Source organism: Stomoxys calcitrans, chromosome 4 (assembly GCF_963082655.1).
Source record: "Stomoxys calcitrans chromosome 4, idStoCalc2.1, whole genome shotgun sequence".
Classification (NCBI taxonomy): Eukaryota; Metazoa; Arthropoda; class Insecta; order Diptera; family Muscidae; genus Stomoxys; species Stomoxys calcitrans.
In genome coordinates, this window is record NC_081555.1 from 45,078,271 (window position 1) to 45,102,791 (window position 24,521).

The following is a 24,521-nucleotide window of genomic DNA, read 5'->3' on the forward strand; positions in this document are numbered from 1 at the left end:
ATGATTTGGGCCCATAAAAGGCTCATTTATTTTCCGATGTTGCCGAAATTTGGGACAAAGAGTTGAGTAAAGCCCCTCCACATATTTGTGCAATTTGGCCTAGATCGATCAAAATTTGCATATAGCTGCCATATATACCGATATATCGATTTAAAGTCTTGGCCCCACAAAAGAGCATTTGTAAACCGATTTGACTGAAATTTTATACAGTGACTTATGTTAGGCTTTTCGACATCCGTGTTGTAAATGGTTCAGTTCGGGTTGTTTTTAGATATAGCTACTAAAAAGTCCAATATTGTGTTATTTACAATTGAACAATGACTTGTACTTACTAGTATTTGGTCCAAATTCCGGAGGTGGTGGGTATCCAATGTTCGGCCCGGCTGAACTTTACTCCTTTTTACTTGTTCTTCTACAGTATTTTAGCATTGTTATGCTCTTCCCTTTCCAGCTTTCGTAGAAGTGCCTGGAATGTAAGCTCTATCCCTTCCAGCATTATGCACTTTCGCCCAATTGTGCTGTCGGTATATACTACTCTGTCTCCTTCGTTGTTCCGCGGATCGATTTCCCGGTCTGCTTGTGAGCTAAGCAAAGCGATTGCTCACCTCTGCCGTCATCCCACTGCCCTCATGTCTCGATTCGGCTGCGATGACTGTCTCATTGACACTGTCGCTGTCTAAATTCGAGTCGGAAACAGCACATTTAGTTAAAGGCTGGGGATGAACTGTGCATACCTCTGGTTTATCCGTCTCTTCCTCATTAATAACTCTGAAGACTAGTTTTGCGCTTGAATTATTACTCTTGTCTTCAGGTGCCAAGGCGCCCACACCTGTGGGAGGGGAGGACAACATACTGCGGTCTGACACCACCACTGCAGCTGTTGGGTCTTTGAAGTTCATTTTGAGCCTACTCCAAAAAGGCTTTAAAATTTTTACTAATAGGTAGTGCCTATTCAAAGATACGGATACTTTTCTTTAAGGAGCGAAATGAAAACACGCTGGCTCCACTCAACGGCTATTTTTTAAGTATGTTTCGGTCATCAAGGAACAGGGGCGAACTTCTCACATATAAATGAGTACTCTCCGATTCAAGTTTAAGTTCAATGATAGGGAACCTCATTTTTATAGCGTGCCTCAGTGCGACACCTCTTTGAGGAAAGGTTTTTACTTGGGTTCTAGGCAAACAGGTTTCCAAATAAGGTTTCTTATTCCATTGAAAGTCTTAGTCTTGCAAAGAGAACATCGACCAGTCTACCTTGAAAGAATACGACTGACATTTGTTGTGTTTATAGGCCTGGCATTTTATTTAAAATAATTTAAACAAATTTGAATACTTTCCGTGTTAGCGAGGTCCTTTAAACTCCTTCGAGCACAAACAAAAATGAAAACGATATATGGAAGTGATGTAGCCCCAAACGCAATTATCAGGCCAAAAATAAATTCAAGCAATTCTATGTTGACATAACTAACGAAGATGTTTCCAGTGACTAGCTCTCACTACAAATAGTTAAACAAATTCCGGCCACAACATTTCCATTCGTTCGGCTCTGCTGCAAATGAGTGAAACTGCGAGTAAATTGTGTTCAACTATAGTAGAGAGAAAGAGGTAGAGGGGAAAAACCTGTAGTAGACAGAGGCATAAAATAGCAGAACTCGTTTGAAGGCATTTTCCTAAGTGGCTTTCGTTGGCCAGCAGTCATACACATAGAAATAAAGGTATGCCGACCTGTAGTCATGGTCATATTTCATTGCCAAAACCATTAGGAAGGAGTTTACTGGTCAACTCTGAAATATGTTCCGGTAAAAAGTTATTGCATTTTAAATACAGTTCAGGTTTTAAGGCAAGTCACAGCATATTTAAATTTCGACAACTTTTGCAATGTCGTGCCATGGATACGACCGACCGAAGGCCAAAGATGATTCACAAACACAAAAACTCCGCAGCGATGTGAGTGCATGTGTGTGTGTGTGTGTGTGTGTGTGTGTGTGTGTGTGCATATGATGTCCCACCCCTACGGTCTAGTCTGGCATGGACTTTCAAAGAATTATTAGCAACTAATATAAACTTTGACTTTGCCAAAACGCCCCTTAACACTACTGAACCACATAAAATTGCAAATATTCGTAGAGAATTGCCTGCCCTCCTCCTCCAACTCCTACTCCGACACCATTCAGCATTGGCATCGAAGCTGATTTATGTACGAGGCCACATCCGCATAGTGTCCATACTCACACACACACACACATACAGTCAAACTAACACCCACACAGCTGTATGCATCATATGCAGCAGCAAACATTGCCGAAACCTTGGTTGCCTTGGCTGTATGGAACTCAGCATTTGTTGCTGCAGTGTCACTTAGTTTTGGCAGTTGCAGCAGCATACTCCTAGATGCTGAATTTGGATATATCCGTGTGTGGTCTCCGGGCCACTTGTGACTACACATAATTTTTCAATTTGCTGTCAGTTGCATTGGCAAAACTTTTGTCTTTGGCTTGATTGGAAATCTCCAATACATTAAAATGGCAAACGCTCTGATGGTTTCCACCAACTCCTTCCTACAGCCAGAGTTTAGCTAGCTGAACTACGTAGTGTCCAATTAGTAGCGAGAGTAATTTCCGTACATTTCTTTATGCAAATAACCATTAATGTTGACATTTATTGACTATGTAAATCAATGAACAATCATATTTGATGTCACTTTCATGTGTGCACAGCACTGTAGAATTTGTCTATGTGCAACTAAAAATCAATAAATGCATATACTGGCACTTGTCTACTTTTTGAAATTTCATAAAACTAAAAGCATAGCTAAACTCTGTGCAGGATTCAAGAGTAGGCAAGTCGAAAAAGATAAGAGTTATAGTTTGGTTAGGCCTAAATTTGTTTGTAGCATTTCAACCAACTCGAATAGGGTTTGTGCCTTAGTGGGAACCAAAAAATTAATTAGGGAAATCAGTTCATACGGAAGATATATTCGATTTTGGAGCCAATTGATCAGTTCATGATAAGGGCATAGCAACTCAAACAAGTAAAAAGGCATTAAGTTCGGCCGGGCCGAACTTTGGATACCCACCACCTCGGGTATATATGAAAACCCCCTTTCGTCACAATCCGGTGAAAATTGGATAACTTATCCACTCAAATTCGACACGGATATTGAGTGGTCTAATAATTATAAGTCCCAGTTACATTTTTTAATTTAAAATTTCTACAAAATCTGGTAAGTAACAAAGCTTTTATGAGCTTCAGACGCTTAATCGACACATCGGTCTATATGACAGCTATATTTAAATACAGTTCGACCTTTACCGTACGGCGGCGGTTGGTCTAAAACTACTTAAGGTTTCAAATTTAAGCGAAATCAGATAAAAAACAAGTAACCCACCATCTCGGCTATATATGTAAGCCACCTTTCATCAAAATTCGGTGAAAACTTCCTACCTTATGTCCCATAGCAGCTATATCGAAATATGTTCCGATTTGGACCAAATACTAATAAGAACAGTTGTACAGAAATAAACCTATCTAAACCATATACGACACGGATGTCGAAAAGCCTCACATATTTCAAATTTCAGTCAAATCGGATTATAAATGCGCCTTTTATGGGCCCAAAACCGTAAATCGGGATACCGGTCTACATGGCAGCTATATTCAAATTTGGACTGATCTCAGCTAAATTGACGAAGGATGTCGAAGGGCCTAATACAACTTACTGTCCCAAATTTCAGCAAAATCGGATAATAAATGTGGCTTTTATGGGCCCAAAACCGTAAATCGGGGGATCGGTCTATATGACAGCTATATCCAAATCTGAACCGACCTGAGCCAAGATGAATAACGATGTCGAAGGGCCTAACACAACTCACTGTCCCAAATTTCAGCAAAATCGGACAATAAATGCGCCTTTTATGGCCCAAGAACTTAAATCCAGAGATCGGTCTACATGGCAGCTATATCCAAATCTGAACCGACCTGAGCCAAGGTGAATAACGATGTCGAAGGGCTTAATACAACGCAACTGTCTCAAATTGTGGAAAAATCGAACAATTAATGCGCCTTTTATGGGCCCAAGACCTTAACTCGAGAGGTCGGTCTATATGGCAGCTATATCCAAATCTGAACCGATCTGCGCTAAATTGAAGAAAGATGTCGAGTGACCTAACACAACTCACTGTCCTAAACTTCAGCAAAATCGGATAACAAATGTGGCTTTTATGTGCCTAAGACCTTGAATCGCGGTTTGTCCTATATAGCCCATCTTCCAACTTTACCAGCCAATGGACAGAAAACAGTCTGTGCAAAGTGTCAGCTCAATATCTCTATGTTTAAAGACGGTAGCGTGATTTCAATACACAAATACCCCTATCCTTCGGTGGTGGGTATAGGTTAGGTAAGGTTAAGGTGACAGTCTGCCATCAGACTGATTTAGACATTTTCGTCCATTATGATACCGCAGAAACAGAAGAAGGAAGATGCTTTCCAGTTCTTATCGTTGAACCATCTATATCGCTTTAAAAAGCCTAAAAACTTGCAAATATTCACATCTGCTAACTCAGACAGATGCTCAAAGAAATGATAACTTAAAGTGGAACTCCTTCTGACTGCGAGTGCGGGACACACACACAAAAGGTGTCCTAAGTCTCTTCTTCTTCGATGTCCTCACATCTTCGCCAAAAGCCGTTGCTGGCAACCTTCAGTCTGTCACCATATTTTCCGATTAGACAGTGATCTGTCAAAATGACTGAGACGTCTGCTCTACCCAGTGACAGCAAAGCGGTAGACCTCTTCAAGTCTAGATTAAGCCACATAGTTTTGGAATGCTCACAGCCCCCTCTTTGTGACTATCTATCATTTGATGTCGTTCGGGCCTAGTCCTGAAAACTTAGCTTAAATGTCGCTAGAGGCATAGCCACAGATTCTAGTGTCCCTGGAGTGTGTAAGGTAGTACCTAGTTTCGCGAGCTCGTCCGCTTTACAATTCCCTGTGATATCTCTGTGGCCCGGCACCCAGAACAGTTGAATTTTGAACTGTTCAGCCATCTCGTTGAGAGATCTACGACAGTCGAGGGCGGTTTTTGTGTTCAGAAATACGTTCTTCAGGGATTTAATGGCTATCTGAGAACATATTTATGCCAATCGTCGTTATAACATTATAACTTAGCCATTCCACCACTTCCTCAATTGCAAGGATCTCCGCTTGATACACACTGCAGTGGTCGGGTAACCTTTTGGATATGACCAATTATACATCTATAGAGCACACCCCAAAGCCCATCTGGTCGTCTAGTTTGGAAGCATCCGTATAGAAGTCTATGTAACTTCTGTTATCCTGGATGTCGTAGTACCAATCGGTTCTATCAGGAATAGTGGTACAGTACTTTTTATCAAAAAACGGCTCAGGTAGGGTGCAATCCACACTGCCTGTAACATCGGATATTGTTTCAAAGATAACACAGTGTCCGTTGCCACCACATGAACATGGAGAAATCTACCTTAAACTCACGGCAGTGGTCGCAGCAATTTATCTAGCCACAATCAGTGGCTATTAGATGTAGCATTAAATTCAGTGCATCAGATGGTGTCGTCCTCAGAGCGGCTGTTATGCACAAACAAGCCATCCGGTTAAGTATTGAGTAGTAGGAAGACTTTTGAATCGCCGTCCACCAGTCCACAACACCATATAGCATTATAGGTCTGCCAACTGTAGTATATACCCAATGCATAACACGCGGTCAAACCCCCAACTTTTGTTAATGGCGCTCTTGCAGGTGTATAGGGCAAGAGTCAGCTTTCTTGCCTTTTCCAAATTGTTGGATTTGAAGTTCAACTTCCTGTCCAGAAAAAAAAACACCCAGGTATTTTGCGCTTTCTGTAAATGGAACATTCTCTCCTCCCAAGAAGACAAGTGCCATTGTATGCAACTTGTATTTCCTGCTGAAAAGAACTAGTTCTGTCTTGCACAGATTTATACTACACACATTCGGTAGCCCACTTCGCTGTTGCACGTAAAGCTTTTGAGGAAAAATGTTGATATTTTAAAAATAAGCTATTCATTCCTCCTTAACGGTAAACGATGGCTAAGTTTATAATGCAAAGATCTCGTTAAATTCTTTTTCCAGAGTCTAAAAATATGCAAATCGGTACACTAGATCAAAAGTTATTGCCACTTGAAGGTTTTTGAAGTGGAAAGTAGTCAACTTCAACACCCTGTATCTCACCCTGTATTAAAAATATTGACCAGCAACGCCATTTTCCTGAAAGCCTATGTCTATGGAGGCCACCGTAGCGCAGAATTTAGAACGTCCGCCTATGACGCTCAAAGCCAAGGTTCGAATCCAAACGGTTGTTTTCCCCTCCTAATGCCGGCGACATTTGTGAGGTACTTTGTCATGTTAAAACTTCTCCCCAAAGAGGTGTCACACTGAGGCATGCCATTCGGACACGACTATATAAAAGAGGTGCCTTATCAATGAGCTTAGAACTTGAGTCGGCACTCATTGTTATGTGAGAAGTTTGCTAATGTTCCTCAATGGAATGTTCATGGGCAAATTTGTATTTGCCATGTCTATAATTTTTTTTTACCGCTCAGATCAAATGGTAGAAAGTTGAAAACTTAGTTCTAAATTTTTGCCGTTTGGTCCACTGTGCGACGATAGGATAGCAAGATCTAATGGAAGAGGTTTTGTATCGGTTATCTTAAACGACACTTGAGGTCGAGCGCGATCTACTGCTGCACAGTCATGTAGTGACGAATGTGTGGTAATTCCGATTATGTGCGGGGTGACATGGTATTATCGCAAGAACGTCGAGTGTGAACACCTTTACGGATAGTAAACTGAATATCAGAACATTAAAAACCAGGACATCTTCTCAGAAGCTGACATAATCGGAATCGTTTGGGTTCGGGGCCGAAGCGTAATAAGGGGGAACGAAAGACAGACGACTTGGCCTAAGAGGCCAGAGGACTGCCACCAACGTTAACCCGCAACGAACACCCTTGACTGCATTGTGGAACAGTGAAACGGTCTGTAGGACAACGAAAGCCGCCCTATACGGCTTTCGTTGTCCTACAGACCGTTTCACTGTTCCACAATGCAGTCAAGGGTGTTCCAGGCTCCTGGGAAGACTAGCAAGAAGTAGGAAGAGGTCAGTATCTCTTTCAGTATCATAACGGGTCTCATAGGACTAGAACCACACTTACGTAGAAAAGGTGGAAGATGATGATACATTTGAACATATCCTATGACAGTGCCCGGCTTTCGTAGTCAATGCTTTGTTGTTATTTTTCAAGACACAATTTTTTAATGGAAATCCTTGTCGGGTCTCTTAATTTCAAATATTAAGCGAACACATGTTCGCAGAGATACGACACGCCTTTAATCTTTTTTGTTGAATTCAAACTCAATTTGTTTTTATACCCTCCATTGTAACTCCTCGAAAGGTCTGTCTAAGACCCCATAAATTATATATATTCGTGGACGTCATGACATTTTAAGTCGATCTAGCCATGTCCATCCGTCTGTCCGTCCATCTGTCCGTCCGTCTGTCTGTAGTAAGCAAGCTCTTGAAATATTGCACAAATACTTTTTATTAGTGTAGGTCGGTTGGGATTGTGAATGGTCTAAATTGGTCCATGTTTTGATATAGCTACCATATAAACCGATCTTGGATCTTGACTTCTTTAGTCTCTAGAAGGTGCAATTCTCATCCGATTTGACAGAAATTTTGCACTTAGTGTTTAGCTGTCACTTCCAACAACTATGCTGAGTATGGTTTAAAGCGGTTCATAACCTGGTATCTTGGGTCTTGACTTCTTGAGCCTTTAGAGGGCGCAATTCTCGTCTGTGTTTTGGTATCACTTCCAACAACTGTGCTGAATATGATTCAAATCGGTCCATAACCTGATATAGCTGCCATATAACAGTTCTTGGATCTAGACTTCTTGAGCCGCTAGAGGGCGCAATTCTTATCCGATTTGCCTGTAATTTTGCACGTGCTGTTTTGCTGTCACTTCAAACAACTGTGCTGGGTATGTTTCAAATCGGTTTATAACCGAGTATAGCTGCCATATAAACCGATCTTCAATCTGGACTTCTTGAGCCTCTAGAGGGCGCAATTCTCGTCCGATTTGACTGAAATTTTGCGCGTGGTTTTTTGGTATCACTTACAACAACTGTACTAAATATGGTTAAAATCAGTTCATAACCTGATATAGCTGCCATATAAACCGATCTTGGGTCTAGACCTCTTGAGCCGCTAGAGAGCGCAATTCTTATCCAATTTGCCTGTAATTTTGCACGTGATGTTTTGCTATCATTTTCAACAACTGTGCTGAATATGGTTTAAATCGGTTCATAACCAGATATAGCTGCCATATAAACCGATCTTGGGTCTTGACTTCTTGAGCCACTAGAGGGCGCAATTCTCGTCCGATTTGACTGAAATTTTGCGCGTGGTGTTTTGGTATCACTTCCAACAACTGTGCTAAATATAGTTCAAATCAGTTCATAACCTGATATAGCTGCCATATAAACCGATCTTGGGTCTTGACTTCTTGAGCCTCTAGAGGGAGCAATTCTCATCCGATCTGGCTGTTATTTTGCTTGCGCCGCTAGAGGGCGATATTCTCATCCGATTTGGCTGAATGAGATATTTTGTTATGACTTCCAAGAACTGTGCTTAGTATGGCGCAAATCAGTACATTACCTGATATAGCTGCCATATAAACCGATCTGCGATATTGACTTCTAGAACCTCTAGAGGGCGCAATTCTCATCGGATTTGGCAGAAATTTTATACAACAGCTTTTACCACGACTTTCAACATACGTGTCTAAAACTGTTTGAATCGATCTATAGCTTGATACAGCTCGCATATAAACCGATCTCCCGATTTTGCTTGTTGAGCCCCTACAATGGGGGGCAATGGACTGAAATATTGCCTAATGACTTCTCCAATATTCATCATTCAATTCTTTTATGGTCCGAATCGGGCTATTTCTTGATATAGCTCCAATAGGATAACAGTTCTTTTACATTATTCTTTGTCTGCCTAAAAAGAGATACCGCGCAAAGAACTCGACAAATGCTATCCATAGTGAAGGGTATATAAGATTCGGCCCGGCAAAACTTAGCACGCTCTTACTTGTGAAGACTAAAAGCATCTCTTTGAAATGACCAGGTTCACTGTTAAATCAGCATCGTCGGATTGAGAAATAAAAGGAAACATTGAACAATAAAAAATAATGGTTTTAAAGTGACGACCAGTATGGAAACATTTTACAAAATTTCAATCGTAATGCAAAATCACAAAATTAGCTAACGCAATTTGATGAACCTCTAAATGGACTGAGGAAGAAACAAAACATGTGATCTTTTGAAGCGCTAAGCGCTTTATTCAGTTGCATTCCCAAACATTTCTGCTGTTAATGACATGCACATTTTCCTATAAAGTTATTTGGACATTTGCCTCTTTCCTTGTCGGATGCAGTTATGTTATGTGTGCGTGTTAACTTTTAGCAAATTTTCTCCTCATTTCCTACATCCGTTGCTTTTAACTGCATGTGAAGGTTTCGCGTTTCTAAATTTGAATAAAGTGAGCAGTTTTGTATGCATGTCCCATTGTAGTTTTTTTTTTGTTCATATAACACCTAACCCAATTCCACGTTGGTGGTTTCGCAAGATGAACTTTTTGTGGCTGCACATCCTTTGAATAGGTAGTCAGTCATTTATTTAGGCGCACATTTGAGTGTCTGTCGATGGTACATGTGGCCTAATTTCTACAAAAGTTAAAATTTCAATGCAAAGAAAAATCAAGGTTGCTATTGAATACAACGATGACAAGCGTTTGTCTTCAATTCCAACTAAAACGAAAGTTTATTTTTTCTATAAGATACTAGCTGAACCGGGCCCGCTCCGTTGCGCCTTCTTTTCCTTTATATGGAGCAAAATTTTCCTTTGAATATTTATTTTTGACAATAAAAGAGATTTTAGTGAAATACCATGCTATGAAAATAGTATATCGCTTGACTAACAGTTTAACAATATAAGTGCCTTTATCTGAATCCCATATGATCTTTATTGGTCCACGAATTTAAGTTTGGATGTACTCCATTCTTAAAATACTTTATTTCAGCCCGATATTCTCATGATGTCTTATTTAGGGGTGTTTTCCGGAGTGAGGTGGTCCCCCAGACACTTGACCCTGAAAAAAATATCAGTATCGTGCCCTTCTCTCAATTACCATTTATTTAAACCCTATATTGCCATTGGTTTAAGGGGAGTTTACACGATGAGGCATTCCCAAACACATGGCCCCAAAATTGGTTATCAAATTCGTTTTCTTATCTCAAATACCTTTCATTTGATTTACATATTGGTATGGTCGATAAATGTTTACCCGTTGGGGGGTGTTTTGTGGAAGGTGTGATGCCCTAAATACATGGTCCTACAATTGGATATCAAATTCGTATTTTACTCCCAAATACCTTTATTTGAGCCCCACATTGCGATGGTCCGTAAAAGATTGCTGTTTGTGGGGTATTTTGGAAAAGGGGTAGACCCCCAGAAAATTGGTGTCGAAAATGGGTATCAATTCTTGCTCTACCCTCCAATACCATCAATTGAAGCTCCACCATAACATGGTCGGTAAATATGCCCGATTTAGGGATTTTTTTTTGTGATTGGGGTGGTCCCCCAAACACTAAGCCCGGAAAATATATCAGCAACGTTCTCTATTCTCATATATCTATATATCATTTATTTGAACCCCATGTTGCCACTGCCCTCAAAATTGGATATCAAATTCGTTTTCTAATCTCATTTAAACTCCTTATTGCAAAAGTCAGCAAATATGTCCGGTTTGGGGTATTGGCCCTAAAACCTATAAATATTTAGTTCCACTCTCTTTAAGACCCAAATTATCTTGGTGAGCAAATACGGCCTATTGGGGGGTTGTTATGGTGGTGGGACGTCCCGTAGTTGATATCAGATACGTGGTCTACTCCCAAATACCTATAATTTAAGCCCCATATTTCCATAGTTGGCAAACATGACCGGCTTGGGCGGTGTTTTGGGGGATGGGCGGCCACTCACTGAGTTGGCCTTGAAAATATATATCGGATTAGTGTTCCACTTTAAAAACCCTCTTATTTGAGCCTCATATTGCAATACTCAGAAAATACTTCCTATTTGGGTGGTATTGTGGGAGTGGGGTGGGCCTGTAGACACTTTTCCCGAATATTGATAACAAATTCGTGATTTACTCCCAAAGACCTTTCATTTGAGCCCAATATTGCTATGGTCGTAAATTTGTCCCCTTTGGGGGAAATTTTTGGGGAGAGGCGGCCCCCAAACATTTGGTCCCGGATTTGGATATCAGATTCGTATTCTTCATTAAAATACCTTTTATTTAAGCCCCATTTTCCCATGGTCAGTAAATAAGTCCTGTTTGGGGGGTGTTTTGGGGAAGGGGTGGACCCCCAGTCCCACATTTGGATATCAGATTCGTATTCTACTCGCAAATGCCTTTCATTTGAGTCCCATATTGCCATGGTCGGTAAATATGTTCGATTTGGGGGTGTTTTTGGGCTTGGGGTGGTCCCCCTAGCACTTGGTTCGACTATTGGATATCAGATACGTTTTCTTATCCTAAATACCTTTCATTTGAGTTCCATATTGTCATGATTGGTCTAAATATATGTTTGGTAGGTTTTAGGGGGGCGGCCCTCTAGGTACCCCATCCGAAATTTGGATACCAAATTTTTATTTGTAGGGTACTACATGAGAGCACACAAAATTTCGCTTAAGTCGCATCACCGATCTCCGAGATCTGGCGGTTCTGAAAATTAGTCTAATGGGGTGGGTCCGTATATGGTAGCTATATCAGGTTATAAACCGATTTGAACCGTACTTGCCACATCTATTGAAAGTCAAAATGGAACACCGCATAAGAAATTTCAGACAAATCCAGCAAAAATTTCGGCTTTCTGTTGCTCAAGAAGTCCAATCTAGAGATTGGTTTAATGGAAGCTATATCTAAATCTGAAAAAATATGGTCCATTTGCAATCTCCAAAGACCTACATAAATATTAAGTAACTGTGAAACTTTAAAGTGGCTAGCTTTATGCGTTCAACCGCTATCGTGATTTCGACAGACGGACGGACGGACTTGGCTGGTTCGAATCAGAATGTCGAGACAATCCAGAATATATTTATATGCTCTAGGGGGTTCAAGATCAATATTTCGAGGTGTTACAAACGAAATGACTTGATTAGTATACCTCCATCCTATGGTGGTGGCTATAAAAAGAGAAGTAAAAAGCAATAGTGACAGTTGTCGTAATACATAATCCTCGTTGATCAAATATAAAATCAATGCAGTCGAATTAAAGCATATAATATCGTATTAGGAGTTGGCCACTAAGACGCAGTGGACAGGAAGATATGTAACGTACGAGACGAAATCGGATCGTTAAACCGTCCAACAAAACACCTATGGATTTTGCGCTCTCAATAAATATAACTTTTTCTCCTCCCATGGAGACAGGTGACACCGGAGTAACTTGTGTCTCCTGCTGAAAAATAAAATTTTCGACTCAGACCACTTTCGGTAGCGCACTTCTCTTTCGTACATAGAGTTTCCTGAAGTATGTCTCTAGAAGTGTCGGGAAACTTTCCTTAAACAGCAATAGACACGTCTTTTGCATACTCGACTTTTTCAACATATTTGCTTCCTTAGACAATAATACATTGTTAATGGCTTTAATGTTAAGTTCCCCGCAATAAGTTAAATATCTCAAAAATCAACTGCATATATGTAAGATGAGGCCACCGCAGCGCAGAGGTTAGCATGTCCACCAATGAAGCTGAACGCCTGGTTTCGAATCCTGGCAGGAAAATCAGAAAATTTATCAGCGGTGGTTATCTCCTCCTAATGCTGGCAACATTTGTGAGGAACTTTGCCATGTGAAAACTTCTCTCCTAAGAGGTGTCGCTCTGCGGCGCGCCGTTCGAACTCGGCTATAAAAAGGAGGTCCCTTATCATTGAGCTTAAAATTTAATCGAATTGATTTGTGAGAAGTTTTCCCCAGTTCCTTAATGGAAGATTATCACCAAAGCTAAAAATTGGCTTTCGTGCTCATAAATTTACCCCTGAAGCTTAGAGCAATAGAAGGGCATGCTAATCAATGCACCTGGGCGACTCAAACTCCCTTATTTGAATTCGCCTACTAGTAGTACTTATTAACATTGTTCGAATTTTTCTTCCTTTTTATTGGCTAGATGTGGTTACGTGAACCAAAGTCCTACTCTGCCATGTGATATCGATTGCTACCAATCTCTCCTCCAGTCAAAGCTAATTTTAAATAAATAGAAAAATAAACCACACTACACGAATTCGAGTATTCTTTGCTGCCAATGATGGCGATGTTGTTCTCATTTGTTTTGTTTTTCTTTCTCTTGTCCGTATTTGCAGTGGATGTCGTCATCATTGTATTGCAGTTGGAGAGCTTCGTGTGTTTAGCAACGTGAAATGTACAATACCTGGTTAGTCATCGCATCAATTACATTCGTCGGATGCTTATGGAATTCGCAACTAACTGAAACATCATCGAAATCATGCCCAACTGAATGCATCTGCTTATCCCAGACACAAGTGAGTATCCAACACCTCTCCCCCCCCCCCCCCCAAGTCTTTCTAAGAGGAGGGGGGAAAAAAGCAAAGTTTAAAATGCGCGCTCCACTGATACTGCAGCGGTGCCGTTGTTTGGCATCCAGGCCTGAGTGGACAATTTGGAGTTCCAAATTAAACAGCAAGCAAGTAGAACAACACTAATGACAGTGACTTCGACAATGACAGCAACAAAAGGGGTGAAAAGTAAAAGGACAAGAAAGACCCAGACTCAGACGACACAGAAGAAAAAGCAAATATTTGTTGGTGGAAAAGAAAGTAACTGGTCGGGAAGTCAAGTGACGGAAACAGACAATGATATATAACAAAAGTTTTCGGTTAGCACAACAAAAGAAAACTACCCAGCGAGCCAAAGCGAAACGAGACAACAGAAGCAATGACATCTCGACAAAAACGATAAACCCAGGAGGGGTCCGACCGGCGACGAATGGGAAGGGTGCAACTTGCTCTTAGCATAAACTGCTACGGTATCTGCATACGAATGTTGAATTTCCTTCTTTAACAGCCAATGTTTCCCGCATGCGGTGATACAGGAGAGAAAGTATTCGTTGCCTTAACTATGATATCCTGTAGTTTGATGTTTTTGCATTATGTTATGTTTTGCATTCTTCAATGAATACAGATTTTAAATCTCAGTTGCGTTTAGGTATTTCTAAAGTTTCTGTCCATGTCAATATACCAAATAAAATCCCTAGCAACATCTAATAACTAAAAAGGCGTTAAGTTCGGCCGGGCCGAACTTTGGATACCCACCACATCGGGTATATATGTAAACCACCTTTCATCAAAATCCGTTGAAAATTGCATACCTTATGTCACATAGCAGTTATATCGAAATATGATCCGATTTAGACCATATACTAATAAGTACAAGTCATTGTTCAATTGTGTATAACAAAATATTGGTCTATTTAGTAGCTATATCTAAAAATAAACCGATCTGAAAAATATACAACATGGATGTCGAAAAGCCTAACATAAGTCAATGTGTCAAATTTCAGTTAAATCGGGCTATAAATGAGTCTTTTTTGGGGTCAAGACTTTAAATCGAGATATCGGTCTATATGACAGCTATATCCAAATCCGGACTGATCTGGGCCAGATTGAAGAAGGAGGTCGAAGGGCCTAACACAACTCACTGCCCCACTGGGTTTTGACTTCTTAAGATTCTAGAGGGCACAATTCTTATCCGATTTGGCAGCAATTTTGCATGAAGTGATTTGTTATGACTTTCAACAACTAAGGTCGGTCTAAATCAGTTTATAACCTGATAAAGCTGCCGTATAAACCAATCTCCATATTAAACTTCTTGAGCCTCTAGAGGGCGCAATTGTTATCCCATTTGGTTGCAATTTTGTATATGTCGTTTTAGTATGACTTCCAACAACTGTGCCAAGTATGATCTGACTCTGTTTGAAACCTAATATAGCCACCATATAAACCGATCTCCCGATTAAACTTCTTGAGTTTCTAGGGTGCGCAATTGTTATCCAAGTTGGTTGAACTTTTGGATATGTTGGAACTTTGGATGACTTCCAACAAGTGTGTATAGTATGGTCTTAATCAGTCAATATCCTGATATAGCTGGCACATTAACCGATCTTCTTCTTCTTCGATCGATTTCTTGAGTCTCTAGAAGGCGCAATTATTACCCATTTTGGTTGGAATTTTGCGTGTGTCGTTTTGGTATGACTTCCAACAACTATGATAAGTATGATCTAAATCTGTCTTTAACTTGATATAGCCGCCATACAAACCGATATCCAGGTTATATTGTAATTCTTGAGCTTCTACAGGGCGCAATTCCTGTCCAATTTGGTTGAAATTTTGGTTATGTCGTTTTGGTATTACATACAACAACTGTGCTAAGTATGATCTAAATCTGTCCATAACCTGGTATAGCTGCCATATGAAGCGATCTCTCGATAAGACTTCTTGAGCTTGCGGAGGGCGCAATTCTTATCTTATTTGACTGGAATTTTGCACATATCGTTTTACTATGACTTCCAACAACACTGTTAAGGTTGGTCTTAATCAGTCTATATCCTGGTATAACTGCCATATAAGTTGATCTCCCGATTAGTTTTTAATTGGAATTTTGCCTATGTCGTTTTGGTATGACTTCCAGTAACTGTGCCAATTATGATCTAAATTTGTTTATAACCTGTTTTAGCCGCCATATAAACCGATTAGCCGATTAGATTTCTTGAGTCTCTAGAGGGCGCAATTGTTATCCAATTTGGTTGAAAGTTTGCGTATGTCGATTTGGTATGACTTTCAACAACTGTGTTTAGTATAATCTCAATCTGTTTATAACCAGATATAGTCGCCGTATAAACCGATCTCTAGATTAGACTTCTTGGCCTCAAGAGGGGGCAATTGTTATCCAGTTTGGTTGAAAGTTTGCGTAAGTCGTGTTGGTATAACTTTCAACAACTGTGCTTAGTATGATCTAAATCTGTTTATAACCTGATATAGCTGCCACATAAACCGATTTCCAGATTAGACTTCTGAAGCCTTTAGGGGTCGCAATTCTTAACCAATTCCAACAACTGTGCCAAGTAAACTGGTTCATAATCTGATACAGGTGTCATATATACCAGTCTCGCAATTTGACTTTCTTTTTCTTGAGGGTGAATTTATCATTCTATTTGCCTGATATTTTCGAGGTGATATTTTTCTATTACTTCGGCGGCATGGCAAGTACGGTCCATATCGGTCAATAACTTCATACAGTTCATATATATTTCAAAAAGTCTATCAAAAAACTTGATAAATGCGATCCATGATGGAGGGTATGTAAGATTCGGCCAGGCCGAACTTTTCAAGCTATTACGTATTATACCCTCCACCGAAGGATGGGGGTATATTCATTTTGTCGTCCGGGTTGCAAGACATCGAAATATCCATTTCCGACCCTATATGTTCTTGATCAGCTTAAAAATCTAAGACGATCTAGACATATCCGTCCGTCCGTCCGTCTGTTGAAATCACGCTACAGTCTTCAAAAATAGAGATATTGAGCTGAAACTTTGCACAGATTCTTTTTTTGTTCGAAGATGGGCTATATCGAACTGTATCTTGATATAGCCCCCATATAGACCGAGCCGCCGATTTAGGGTCTTAGGCCAATAAAAGACAAATTTATTATCCGATTTTGCTGAAATTTGGGACAGTGAGTTGTGTTAGGCCCTTCGACATCCTTCGTGAATTTGACTTAGATCGGTTCAGATTTGGATATAGCTGTCATATAGACCGATCCTCCGATTTCGGGGTTTTAGGCCCAAAAAAGCCGCATTTAGTATCCGATTTTGATGAAATTTGGGAGAGTGAGATGTGTTAGACCCTTCGACATCCTTTGTCAATTTGGTCCAGATCGGTCCAGATTCGCAATGAAAGGTGGTTTACATACATATACCCGAGGTGGTGGGTATCGAAAGTTCGGCACGACCGAACTTAACGCCTTTTTACTTGTTTTTGCATTTTGCGGTAGCTTTAAACATTACTTCCAACTACATTTCGAAAACAGCACCAAGTACATTGAAATACAATTTGGCAAACAAGAATTATCAAATATTTCACTTTTATTTGCTTAAAGAAAAGTTTGTCAAATTTCTTGCTGAATTTTCTTTGTATCAGTGCACGAATATTGTTTGTGATGCAGTTTGAAATAAAAATAAAAACTCACCATAACTGTCATCATTCGTCCTTGGTACATCATTGAAGAAATCTGTTAAGAGAAAAATGTTTGCCAAGAAATCAACAATTTGATTTCCTTACCTGTGCAAGGACAAGCAAAGCATAGCCATCATCATCATCATGTAAAACAGATTCAAACTTTGTAGAAACTTTTAAAATTTGCGGGAGTGCTGCTCTACTACCATGGTTGTGGCCAAGCTCTAATAAAATAGCCTCCGGCGAGGAAAGAGCTAAACGAGCATTTGTATCACGAAAAGGTAGCTGGCACAAAAGAATCCCCATTTAAGGAGATGACGTATGCAAGAGGCAAGAGAAATATCCCTGCTGGCAAACATCATAGTAGCAAAGCGGTGGTGGCTGGGCAAGACGGGCCAAATGAAAACAAAGCGAAAGAAATTCTCGATTTAATTTAATTTTCTGTAATAACCACGTAGATTCAATTTACCCGCGGTTATAAAAACCCTCCAAAAGCACAACATCGCATGACCAGCGCCCAGCGTACCAGAGTAAGGGACGGGCGCACTGACCTTCATTGTATGTAGAAATCATTAGAATAAATTCGTTGAAATCTTCATCCTTTGTAGTAGCCAGCGACTGACTGTTACTCCCTTTCATAATGACTTACCATCAGTTTTTGTTGTTGTTGCTGTTGTTCTGATGTTATTGCTAAATGCTGTTTTGCTTTGAACATTTGAATTGAATTTCTTTTTGTTCTTTTTTCTGTTTCTTCCCATCTCTCTCTCTCTCTCTCTCTGGCTTTTCTAGGTGCTTTGTAATACTGGCGGACTTGAGAAAATTCCATTACGACAGTTACCCGCCACCGTGGAAAATCTTGCATTGACCAAAAACAATTTTCCGGTCATAAAACCTGATTCATTTGCTGGTTTACGAGCATTGAAGAAACTATCGTTGGACGGCAACAACATCACCAAAGTAAAACAGTTTGCATTCCGAGGCTTGCCGCGTCTAAAGGAGCTCTCCATTCAATACACGCCCCTGCAGTCGGTGACATCGTTTGCTTTTGCCGGCCTACAGAATCTCTCCACCATATTGCTGAGCCACAATCAAATATCGCGCATTGAGACCCATGCCTTTGCCGGCACCTCCAATGTCAAGTTGATATTGCTGAGCAACAATCCCCTAATTAAAATCGACACCTCGGCCTTTTCGAGCCTGACGAATGTGGGCCATGTGATATTCCCTTCGGGCATACGCACCATAGAACCGGACGCCTTCAACGGCATGGACACAGTGGGCTTGCTGAAGTTGGCCTACATGGATCTGAAGGAGGTGCAGCCATTCACATTTCGAGGATTGACAAATGTGCTGCTGCTGACGCTGCAGGAATCTGACTTGGGCATTATCTGCACAGATGCCTTCACCGGGCTCTCGCAGGTAGAGACCCTGCAAATACTGAACAATAAAATTGATTCCATCGAGGAACTGAACTTCACCTACACCGCCAATATCAAACACCTGAAGATGCACGGCAATCACATACTCGAAACGCCGGATCCCAATGCCATCATTGTCGATGGTGTTGAACACCTGCAGCTGGTGAATAACCATTTTCCCTGCGGCTGTCACATACACACCCTGCTGGATGGGCCGCTGGTCGAGGGTGCCCACAATCTGAGTGAATTCCTTCAAAAGAACTTCTGCATATCACCGCTGGACGTCAATGGGCGTTCCATGATCGAGCTAGACATTGATGCCATTGGACGGTGTCAGGACCAGCTGACCAAGGGCAATTTGGGTTCCTCTGCATCATCCATGGCCCTTAGCCTGTGCACGCTGGTACTGATATCGCTTACAACCAATCACTTTGTTAAATATCTGGTGTTCTTATTGGTTCTGGGGTCCATGACAGTGCCCCATGACACATACAGTTGAATGTGATGACGTCGTTCTGCAGGCTAGCCCCCCCGCACAGGAAATGTACTACCCATAATTAGTCTGAAATCTCTCTAAGAATTAAACATATGTGAAACGAGTATCTTGTAGTAGTTTTGTATAACGATATAAATCCTAGCTAGTCGTAAGTAGTTCCTAGCTACATACATATGCATACATGCAAACATACATACTCAGATCCCTTAAAATGCTTATGACACATTGTGTTCCATTTGGAGAACTTTTAAAATACCTAAAAATTGCCAAGGAAGAAAACTATGAAAATCATCATCTTTAAGCTTACACTTTACAAGACATAAAAAATCGTTCTTCATCTCTCTCTTTCTCTCTTTCTCTCGTTCTCACTCTCTCACTCTCTTTTGGAACTAATCAAACCTATCGTCCTTAATCAAATAGCAAATAGGAAACGGAATGCACACAAATCTGTGCGTGGTGGTGAGTATGCCAGGCACACAGGCAAGATGTGTTTTTTGTTTACTCCCCAAACAACTCAGCTTGCAGCAACATCTCCATCCATAAGCTTACGGACACTCGTTTTATTAATCCCCCAGTGATTAGGGTACTTAACTATCCATCAGCATTCTTTATTCCCTTTCGAATGCGTTCTTGCCTTAATTAGGGACTCTGAACATATCAATGGACATGGAAAATTCGATGCCAAACACACTCTCTCAAAATAATAGAGTGGATGGGTGCTCAAATGAGAAAATTCTCATTTTTTTTTTTTTGTTTTGCTATGAGGATTAAGAAAATGAATATGCTACAGGTAATGAATTTAATTTTATTGAAAAATATAGCTAATGAGGAGAGACTAAAGTCGGGACCGATTTTCTACCCCCCAATGAATTTACTTTGTTCTACTTTCAACAATCAAAGGTTTCCATTGCAAAAATTTTCGATCATTGAGCTCATCTCGAAAGAGAACAAGTAAGAGCGTGCTAAGTTCGACCGGGCCGAATCTTATATACCCTCCACCATGGATCGCATTTGTCGAGTTCTATGCGCGGTTTCTCTTTTTAGGCAAACAAAGAATATAGAATAAGAACTCTTGTGTTATTGGAGCTATATCAAATTATAGTCCGATTCGGACCATATATGAATACTGAACATTTGATTTGATTTTGATTTGATTTATTTATTGACATTACTAGTACAACAAGATGAAATATCTTATAATTGACTGTACTAGAATTAAAAGTGAACACACAAAAAATGCAAACGATACTTAAAGAATAATTATAGAGTAATTATGGTAAGAATTAACATTATATAGGTTGAATATGAAAAACGATTATATAAATCAAGCATAAAATTTAAAAAGTTCAGTTTTAAAGGCGGAAGCATTGCTTAACAATTGAATATTATTGGGGAGCGAGTTCCAAAGACGTGGTGTGCCTATGTAGAATTGTCGTTCTGAAGAAAGTTTTCTAAATCTGGGTAGAATTAGTTTTTTTCCTCTATTGGATCTTGCGAACTGTAAACGATTGTACAGATAAGGAGGTACTTGTGTATAAATTATTTTATGCAGTTGTAATAGACATTTGATTTTAAGATAGTTGTCAAATTGGACATTAAAAATTTGGTATGAAAACTCCGAAATTCTTTCCCTTCTTCCTTTGTTAAAGACATATCTTGCAATATTATTATAGGCAACATTAAGTGTCCTTGTGTCATTATAACCGCAGCATGCAAAAACTTCACATCCATAGAGAAGCGTTGGGATTAAATACGTTTTAGCAAGCAATAAGCGAATATCTTGAGGAGTCGATGTACGTAATTTCCATAGGTTTCTCAACATGCCATGAATTTTGCCGGAAGCTCGATTTATGTGGTTAGTCCAATTCAACTTGGTGTTAAAAGTCAAACCCAAATTGCTAGATGACTCCACTCGCTGAATAGTTGAGTCTGAAATTCTTAAGTTAATATCGGGTTGAGAGGCTGGAGTCTTGCCAATAATTATTAGTTTAGATTTCGATGGATTTATGTTTAAACAATTTGTACATGCCCATTCGCTGATTGCTTGCAAGTCTTTATTGAATTTTGAGATACAGCTATTGATATCTTCGACTTTTGTACTAGCATATAGTTGTACGTCATCCGCATACATTTGTATACTGCATGTCTCAGGGACGTCAGGAAGGTCATTTATATATAGGGTAAACAATAAAGGACCAAGAATAGAGCCCTGAGGCACACCTCGCGATATATCCAATACGTTCGACTTTTGTTCATTTAGGACAACACACTGGGAACGATTTGACAAATAAGACGCAATAAGATTGCAGGCGGTATCGGAGAAATAAAACAGCTTATTGAGTTTTGAACACAAGATATCATGATTTACTGTGTCAAACGCCTTACTATGGTCCAACAGGACGAGCATGGATATCATATTTTTATCCTGTTTTTTACGAAGGTCTTCGACGACACCAATAAGAGTTGTTGTGCAGCTTCTTTTTTTCCTGAACCCAGACTGGTGCTCAGTCAACAGTTTCTCATTTTCAAGAAACGCTGTTATCTGGGAACTTAACAAATTTTCCAAAACTTTTGATAGAAAAGGTAAAATTGCTATTGGTCTAAATTCGTTGTTTGCTTTCAGTATTGGTATTATTTTAGCTTGTTTCCACTTCTGGGGAAACGTGGATTTTGTAATTATGCTGTTAATTAGATACGTAATGTACGGTAATAGCTGAGGCATCAAAAGTTTAATAAAAATTGGGCTAACGTCATCAGTACCCACAGCGTTGGACTTAATTGAAGTGATACTTTTCATGACATCAGTACTATTGACGCATTGAAATGAAAAATCATGTTCAATGGGAACCGTCTGGAGACATGAATAAAAATCGTTAGAGGTGCTAGAATTACCCACTTTTGTAAATAGCTCATTTAATTGATTTAAATTAACGTTAGTTGTATTGCATTGCATAGTGCCAATACCGATATCGCGAATAGTTTTCCATTTTGATTTGCTGTCCACAGCACATTTAAACTTCCTGCTGTAATACTCGTATTTAGCCGCATTAATGCTTCTTACAACTGCACGCCGGGCATGCTTAAAAATATCATGTAGATACGATGTTTTAAAACGTTGCCATCTTTGATAAGCCAGGTCTCTCTGTTTGATTAAAATTTTAATATTATTATTAAACCAGGGTTGCTGATTGTGATTCACCACCTTGGTTTTAACAGGAACACAGTAGTTATATAGAAAAAGAAGGTTGTTTTGCAGAAACGTTAGTTGGTCATCGACACTACTCAGTGCATAAATGAAATTCCAATTGATTTTATCAAGGCAACTGTTTACCAGATTGAGATCGATGTTTTTAAAATCCCGGTAGGTGTAACTTGTAGGCGTGGTATTAACATGCACATCATAGATAAAAAATAAAAGATCGTGTTTCGAAAAACCAGGAGCACACAGCTGATCGTACAAAAGTATTTTAGAATAGTTGTTAACGAATACTAAATCCAATAAGCTTGCATTTGTGTTGGTAAAATGAGTAGGAACACTTGTGTTAAAGGAGAATAATCCAAGTGTTTGCATGATGTTAGAGATGTTGTTGTCCAGTAGCAAGTTGCTGTTAAAGTCGCCTGCGATGATTATATCATTGTAGCAGAGTGATAAGTTTTCAATAACATTTCTAACGGGTTCGATATCGACGTGGTTGTTCGGCCTATAAACACAACCTAGCAAAATTGTTTCCTTATTTTGCATGCTAACTTCAATAAAAAGATACTCCATACTAGAGTCATTATTGGACCGAAGCTTAAGGGTAAAACGTAATCCAAGTTTTATATATATAGCTACTCCGCCAGCATTCGACTGTCTATCAGCTCTTAAGAGTTTGTATCCATTGACATTGTAGATACTGTCGCATATTGTGGGCTGAAACCAAGTCTCAGATACACAAATAATGTCCACTCCAGAGTTACAGAAAACATATCTGAACTCATCAATTTTGTTATTTAGACTTTGCGCGTTGATGTGTACCACACGTAAACCAGGTTTTTGTTTTGCCATTATTTTAATCATACAGTTAAGGCTGGCTTTGGAACTATAAGCGTTGTTACTCATCAAGAATTTCAGGTGTTAGCAATGCTTCTGAAGTTTGTAGATTGATGAAATAGATTAGAAAGCTTGAGACTATTATGTAGATAATTGAGCATGAATAAATTATAATAAAAAATTTTAGTAAAAAATAAATTGATAACATTAAAAATATATAAGTGTATTTTAGGTGAATAATTGCAAAAAATAAAGAAACAGTGCTATGGATCTGTGACGATTGAAGAAATGTTGGAAGTTTGTTCAGGTATTTCATCGGATTGACGAAAAAATTTATTTAACTGCTCGATGTCATCAATTTGTTGCGGGGGATCAGATCTCATTTTTTTAACATAAATTAGTCCACGAAAAGAGTATGCAGAATCCACATATTTCTGCCTTTTAAGTTTAAGTGCGCTCTGTAATATTTTGTAGTTCGCTGCTGTCAAATTTTCATTGATGTGAACGACATAATTTGAATCGAACCCAATATGGTTTAATAGGAGAGGGGTTTTATTCGTGCGTTTGAAAAAAGCCATCGATTTCAAGATATAATTTTTATCATAAGATGACATTAAGTCCACAATAATTGTTGCATCATTGTTTTGACGTATTTTATTTTTTAAACGGTATATTGATTTTACTGTGGGTGTAGGAATATTAAAACAATTGCAAATATTACTGAATAATATGTTTAAGTTTTCGCCGTTGTACGAAGGAATACCGTTTATTCTTAATTCAGAAGCTACATGAAAGTTTTCTTGCTTTGCTAGCTGTGCTTTAAGGATTTTAATTTCATTTTCAAGCTCACTATTTTGTGGATATACCATCTTTTGCGATTTAAGTTCAAAAATATCTTTTTCAATCACATTTATTTTGTCTGCGACTGTTTCCATATTGACAATACGTTCTTTAAGAGATGTAATTTCACTTTGAAAGTCACTGATTCTCTTATCAAGTTCATGTAACAAACGGGTTTCACTCTCTTTTATTAGTGTTTGGATAAGTTCGTTTTGTTTTTCAAACCGTTTATCGATGAGCATAACAAGTCGCTGAGGTGATTCGTAGTTAGAGAGTCTAGGTGTTTTGCAAGTGCTTTCTATATATGATGCTTGCATTATTTCTCTCATTCGTTTTGGCGCCTGCGGTGGTGCAACACTCTCACT

At 39.4% G+C, this 24,521-nt stretch overlaps 1 protein-coding gene across 1 annotated transcript in view; it reads left to right on the forward strand.

Moving 5' to 3' along the window:
• LOC106093175 (chondroadherin) overlaps nucleotides 1-19,481 on the forward strand; it is an 85,035-nt gene extending 65,554 nt beyond the window's left edge. The window contains exons 2-3 of the mRNA XM_059367518.1: nucleotides 13,479-13,658; nucleotides 18,159-19,481. Coding sequence (XP_059223501.1) covers nucleotides 13,536-13,658; nucleotides 18,159-19,286 — 1,251 coding nt within the window. The 5' untranslated portion in view covers nucleotides 13,479-13,535 and the 3' untranslated portion in view covers nucleotides 19,287-19,481. The remainder of the gene's footprint in view (nucleotides 1-13,478; nucleotides 13,659-18,158) is intronic.
• Nucleotides 19,482-24,521: the final 5,040 nt, after the last annotated feature.